Here is a 6,874-nt window from a genome sequence, read left to right as displayed (position 1 = left end):
GGGCCTCAGCCCCGCAGCCCTCCCCCGGCCAGTCCCAGTCCGCAAGCACTGGGACCACCAGCTGCAGGGCACAGTCTGGGTGGGGCGCTGCCTTCAAACATCTGCCGCCGCCATCAGTTTCTATAGCAACCCACACACATAGTTTGTTTGAAATAAACAAAAAGTGGAAAGGCAGGTTTTACAAAACATATCTACCTTTACTCTGGGTGCTGATATTCCTTATCCTATTTTATTTTCATTTTCTTTTTGTTGTTGTTGTTGATCCTCACCCGAGGATATTTTCCCATTGATTTTTTGAGAGAGTGGAAGGGAGGGGGAGAGACAGAGAGAAACATCGATGTGAGAGACACACATTGATCAGCTGCCTCCCACATGGGCTCTGACCAGGGCTGACCATGGAGCCCACAACCGAGGGACGTGCCTTTGACCAGAATCGAACCTGGACCCTTCAGTCCGAGGGCCGATGCTCTATTCACTGAGCCAAACCGGCCAGGGCTTATTTTCCATTTTCTTTTATTTAATGCTAGTGGAGACCTAAACTGGTTTTAGAACAAAACCCCTTCCTCCTCCAGGAGACCACAAGAAATAGTGTGATTGCCTCACTCGCTTGCCTCCACCTGCGCTGCTCCACAAGGCCGCCGCCGGCCACCTGCAGCCACTTACGTGAGCAGGACCGGAAAGTTACATTTCAAATTCAGTTTCTCAGTCACACTGTCCACATTTCAATGCTGCACAGCCGCCCGTGGCTGTAGGGCCACAGAGTGCAGACCTCGAGCAGTCCCGTCCTCGAAGCCATGTCTGCTGGGCGGTGCTGGCCTGGCCCGTCAGCTTCAGGAGGCAGAGACACAGCTGAGGCCACCCCAGGCAGGTGGACAACCTTAGGCGGGTCAGCAACTAACCTCACAGATGCACAGGCAGCTTAGCGTGAGTCCGCTGGCCACCTCCCTCCCGCTGCTGAGCAGACTGCTGCCCCTCAGCTGTCCCAGGTCGAAATTCCAGAGCCACCACCAGCACATAGTTCAGCGGTTCTCAACCTGTGGGTCGCGACCCCTTTGGCGGTCGAACGACCCTTTCACAGGGGTCGCCTAAGACCATCCTGCATATCAGATATTTACATGACGATTCATAACAGTAGCAACATTACAGTGATGAAGTAGCAACGAAAATAATTTTATGGTTGGGTCACAACATGAGGAACTGTATTGAAAGGGCCAGAAGGTTGAGAACCACCGACATACTTGGACCCCAGTAGGTGTCGGCTGGAGTGAATTAAACAGCCCCTGGTCTGGGGAGCTTGCCCAGTGGTTGAAAGAGGCTGTCTGCATAACTCGGGGCAGCGGGAACCACACGGGAGGTGCAGCAAGGATTCAGGAAAGGGAGCGGGAGCCCTGGGAAGCGACACCCTAAAATGCTGCAGTTGGAGGTGGGCCTCCTGGGGGTTTTGAAGGACCAGGATGGCAAGGTGTGGCCAGGCTGCAGGCACGGGGGGCTGTGGGTGCTGAGCCATCTGTGGGAGGCAGAAAAGGAGACCCGGCCTGGATCCAGGAGTTGGGCCACGATAGCAGAAGGATTCGGGGCAAAGAACCAGCCTGGACTTGAAGGTCTAAGAACCGCAAGGGAGCCACTGACCCGCTCGGATTTTTAGGGGGTGAGATCATAACTTGTGAGGACCATGGTGAAGCCATATTTTCCCTGTCACGGTGGAGAAGTCGCTCCCAAACAGACCCCGCCATGTGGCAGTCTGCGCCCTGCTTCCTGGCCCAGGGCAACTTCGGCCTCTCACTGAACGTGCACCTCGCCTTCGAACCTGGCCCCCAGAGGTGGAGCGCTCCCCGTCCCTGAGGCCCAGCCATATGCTCCTCAGCTCACACGCGTGGTCTCTCCCAGTGAATCCTCTTCCACGCGATCACCCTGCACGTTGTGGGAGACAGGTGGCATGGCAATTAAATCCAGGAAATGCTGGTCGACCACGAGTCGGCCTGGGATGTTCAGTCCAAAGGTGACAGCCTTGCTTCCCCTCCCCCGTGCACGTCACGGGAAGAAGGCAGAGTCTGCCCTCAGGATGTGCACAGGCCTACGCTGCAGTGTGTCTGAGTTCCCTCCATGGCCTGCTGGCCTGCTGCAGGCTTAGGGACTTGCACTGTGTCTTTGCATTGGCTGAAGCCAAAGGAATCACTTGTAAAAAAAAGTGGAAACCGGTAGATACACACACTTCCCAAATACATGCCTAAGCCCTGCAGTCATGTCTCTCATACCACGAAGCCTGGGTATTTCCAAGTCCCTGTGTATCCACTAACCTCCAGGCAGGAGCCGGCAGAGGAGCCGGGAGCACAGGAGGGGGCAGGGTTAGAGCAGAGCCCTGCTTCCTGGGGTTGGGACTTGGGTGAAAGGGGAAGTGTAGGTGCCAAATAGGGGTTATGAGAGTTCACTGGCTCCTCTACCACCCACAGGCTTTGGACGATGCCAACAAGGGCATCATCGATGAGCTGAAGAAAACGAACTACAGGGATATATTCAAAGAAAAGAAAGAGAAAGGTGAGTTCCTGGAGCCCCGAGGCAGCAGCTTCAGAATTCCACCCCCTGCATTCTCACCTGTCAGCCCGAGTGCACGCTCAGTAGCTGGTCCCGGGCTGAGCACTGTCTACGGGCATTCTGACGTCAGTGCCACCAGCACCCCAGCCTTTTGCTGGGGCAGGAGAGGGAGGCGATTCAGCCCACTGTGGACGGGGGTCTGAGCCCGCTGTCTGCCCAGAGAGCCCACTTCTGTGTTTCTTCCATTAATTCATCAAGTATCTGCTGAGCACTGGTCACACGCCAGTTAGGTGTGAGATTTGGGGAGACGGGCTCAGCCTGGCCGTGGAGGAGCCCGGGGCCCAGTGGGAAAGCCGATTAGAGTTGTCCCTGAATGGGCTCCTGCAGGCCAGTGATGATCTGGAGGAACGGCTGTGCCCTGGGCACAGGCCCAGCGCTCTGACTTCCCTGGGGAGACAGGGACGTCTCCAAGGGGGAAGAATGGTCTGTTTCAGGCTCCAAACCAGCGGTTCTCAACCTGTGGGTCGCGACCCCTTTGGCGGTCGAACGACCCTTTCACAGGGGTCGCCTAAGACCATCCTGCATATCAGATTTTTTTAAAAAAATATATTTTATTGATTTTTTACAGAGAGGAAGGGAGAGAGATAGAGAGCCAGAAACATTGATGAGAGAGAAACATCGATCAGCTGCCTCCTGCACATCTCCTACTGGGGATGTGCCTGCAACCCAGGTACATGCCCTTGACTGGAATCGAACCCGGGACCTTTCAGTCCGCAGGCCGACGCTCTATCCACTGAGCCAAACCGGTTTCGGCTGCATATCAGATATTTACATGACGATTCATAACAGTAGCAACATTACAGTTATGAAGTAGCAATGAAAATAATTTTATGGTTGGGTCACAACATGAGGAACTGTATGTAAAGGGCCAGAAGGTTGAGAACCGCTGCTCCAAACGATGCCCGAGGCTTTTCCACGTGCGTGGTGGGAGAGGGAGGGCATTTCTGGCGGGAACAGCAGGAGCAAAGACAGAGGCAGAATGACAGCTACTTACACTTTTGGGGCTCTTCCTGTGTGCCAGGCACTGGGTGACGCCTCGCATTCAGCCCTCACCACCCTAGGAGGTAGGTACTGTTTGGGGGGCAACGGAGGCGGAATGAAGTGGAGTGACCCGCCTGGGTCACACACAGTCTGACTCAGAGCCACACGGTCCCCTGCTTCCAGGAGCTGATCTTTGGGATCAACATGGGGAGGGAAGGGGATGGAGGGGAGACGGGGGAGAAGGGGGCAAAGAGCATGGGTCAGAGGTTAGGCTGAGGTGCAGAGACTCAGACAGACCCGCTTTATCGCATTCTTTCTCCCAAGGCCTCGGGGAGTGAAGAGGCCTTTACTGGCTCTAAGAGGCTCTGGGATGGAAGTGAGGGAAGAGGAGGTGGCTGGGACTCCAGGCCCCCAGGCCCACCTGAGTCATTAGGGATGGACCCCAGAGGGGGTGGGGGACAGAAATTCATCTCCATTCAGTGTTTCCGATGTGACTCACTGGTCCTGCAGGAACACTATAAAATAAGCATTACTATTTGCTTGATTTGATGGGTGACACGGAGGCAGCGGGGTTGCGGTTCACAGTGGTTTTCTGTCTTGGGAAGCCTGGCTCTAGAACCTAGGCTTTTACCACGGTTCTGGTGCCAGGACAGCCTGTCTGCCCTTCTGTGGTGCCCTAGCCTTATCGCAGTGGCTCTGTGCAGCCAAGACAGAGCCGCCTCCAGGCACCAAGGCGGAAGCCCTCTCTGACCCAGGCGTGGTGATGGGAATCTGGGTGTGGAGTTTTCGGGCACCTGAGCAGCCCTTTATCATTCAGCATCTGCCATGTGGTGGCTGGATCCCCTCAGAGAGCGGCTCTGCCTCCCTACATGACCTTGGAGCTGCTCTCAGGAGCCACAGGAGCAACAGGCGGGAAGGGACACAACTGGGAAAGGACAGATGTGCTGGGGAAGGGGTCCTCCGGAACTCACCGCCGCAGCCAGGCAGGGCACTTCCCTCCCAAAACAGCAGGTGGCAGCATTGCCTATGTCTTCACCCCCAAATGGCAGCCTTTTCCCAGCTGTGACCGGAGAGCCACTAGGCACCTATGAGGGGCTCCCAGGAAGAGAGTGTGGGGGCCACTCAGGAGGAAACTGGTGACTTTTCTCTGTAGCTGGTTAAAAACGGAGCTAGGATCCCTCTGGTTGTAAGCTAGCTCTCCAGCTGAACTTGCTGCCAACAGTCTGCGCCTATTTTTACAGGGAGCCTCCCAACAAATGATGAAATATGCTTCCCGGGGACAGGGAAATGCGGAATGGGAGTGCTGGAGAAAAGATCCCTTCCGTCCTTTCCCAGCGCCTCCGCTGTTTCTTGTAGGGAAAGAGAATGTGCTGTGGGGGCAGACTGGCCCGAGTTCACATTCAGACCCTCCATTCATTTGCAGTGTGACCACGGTGTGTGATTCCTCTTTATCGATCCCAGGTCCCTTGACTGCAAACTCGAATCAATGACACATTATGCGCGGCCATGACACTATGCACTTACAGGTGAACGGTATACTCTGTGCGGCTCACACCATGCCTGAACAGAGCTGGTCCTCAGCAGTGGACGAGTTCCTTTCTCTCCCTTTGGAAAGGACTGCTTCTCTTAAAAGCACAGGCCACCACAGGCTGGGCTTCACCCAGGCCCAGCAGGATACACACTTACCTTTCTCTCTTCCTTTCCAGAAGAGGCTGCTGCACTGGATAAAGCCAAAGCAGCGGCAAAGGGGAAGGAAAGAGTGAGAAGAGTGAGAGACGAACACGAGAAGATAATGAAGCACTGGGGAAGAGAGCAGGATGGCATGGAGAAGGGCACAGACGATGAGCTGTCTAACGGAGAAAGTCCAACCCTCACCGCGAGCGGGCAGGAGGAAGATAGGAAGACAGGAGTAGAAAAAAACATCTCCTTGAGAAGAGAACTGGGAGCCATGGGGAAAAATTCGAGAGATGTTATGAAGAGATGGTCCGGAGAATCAGGCAAAAGTTCAGGAGGAGCAGGCAAGGAATTGAGTAAGGGTGAGTCGAGAGAAATTTACAGGAGGCCTTCAGATCTGGACCAGAAACCCTCAGAAGAATTAATAAAAAACGGGTCCAATGACAAAGAGGAGAGCCTTTCAGAAGCCGAAAGGAGAGAGTCGGAAGACCTGGAGGAAATAGAACTGGGAGAAACGGAAACAGAAAGTGCTGAGAAAATGGAAAAAGATGAAAAGGAAGATGAATGAAGCCCCTGTTAGTAGGCATTAGGATCAGGAGGCTGGGATTCACAGGGACATGGGGACCTTATTAAACTAGACTTTGGAGTTGAGATTTGTAAAGAGGTCCCCTCTGCCTTTTTCTGAGACTGTTGTCCCTTTAAATAGGTATCTTTCGCTCTTACAAACCCTGAGTCTTTCACTGCCTCCACACCCCCACCCGTTCTCAGAACAGACTTAGAGAATGAATGACCGGACGTGGGGTGCTACTTCCCAAGCAGAACTCTGACCTTACCTTGACTGGGTGAGAAACACAGAGGCCCCCAAACAAGGCCTGACCCGGAGTGTGATCAAGGTGTGAAGTGTGGCCCTCTCCCCCAGACCCTGTCCAAAGACCGTAGGGGAGAAAGAGAAAGGTGGGAAGAGGGGTGAGGAAACAGGTGAGCTCTGTGAATCAGGACAGCTTAAGGGGGGGAGGAGAAAGGCCTGGGAGTAGAGGCATGTCTGCCCATTGTGCTGAGCACCTGCTTTGTGCAGCACACAGCGGGAGGCTCTCTGGAAGAAATAATGGTGGGACAGCCTCAACCGTCACTCGGTGAGGGAGACCTCCTTGTAAACCCCCAAGCCCTGAAAGCAGAATGAAATGAATGCTGGTACTGATAGGGGCACTGTGCTCTAGGAGCCCAGAGGAAGAAAAACAGTTCCTACCCAAGAACAGGAAGTAACCTGGGCGTAGGAGCAAGGGCTGGTCCCCCTGTGCTACCTCCGCTGTCAGTCAAGTGAGTCAGGCCCCCAAACAAGGCCTGACCCGGAGTGTGATCAAGGTGTGAAGCCTGGTCCTCTCCCCCAGGCCCTGTCCAAAGACCTTGGGGGTGAGGGGGAGAGAAAGGTGCTAAGAAGTACCTTTGTTTCCTCCTCTGTGGAATGGGTACCTGCCTCAGGGGTTGCTGTGGGATTATATGAGTGAGTCCCACAGCACCTGGTACACAGGAAGCTCTCCAGAATCTACCCAAGCTTTCAGTCTCTTCACAGAGGAAGTGGGGGCTGAACAGCTGCCTCAGAGGATAAGTTAAATTTCACGACGGTTAT

General features: G+C 54.5%; 1 protein-coding gene across 1 annotated transcript in view; it reads left to right on the top strand.

Annotated features, from left to right (window-relative positions):
* Positions 1 to 5,973, top strand: part of TTC25 (tetratricopeptide repeat domain 25) — a 21,371-nt gene extending 15,398 nt beyond the window's left edge. The window contains exons 11-12 of the mRNA XM_005875756.2: positions 2,451 to 2,535; positions 5,280 to 5,973. Of these exons, the coding sequence (XP_005875818.1) occupies positions 2,451 to 2,535; positions 5,280 to 5,815 (621 nt within the window). The 3' untranslated portion in view covers positions 5,816 to 5,973. The remainder of the gene's footprint in view (positions 1 to 2,450; positions 2,536 to 5,279) is intronic.
* The last annotated feature ends 901 nt before the right edge of the window (positions 5,974 to 6,874 follow it).

This window comes from Myotis brandtii, unplaced genomic scaffold (assembly GCF_000412655.1).
Source record: "Myotis brandtii unplaced genomic scaffold, ASM41265v1 scaffold469, whole genome shotgun sequence".
Lineage (NCBI taxonomy): Eukaryota > Metazoa > Chordata > Mammalia > Chiroptera > Vespertilionidae > Myotis > Myotis brandtii.
The sequence above is the reverse complement of the archived record's forward strand: the minus strand, read 5'-3'. Positions and strand labels throughout refer to the sequence as shown.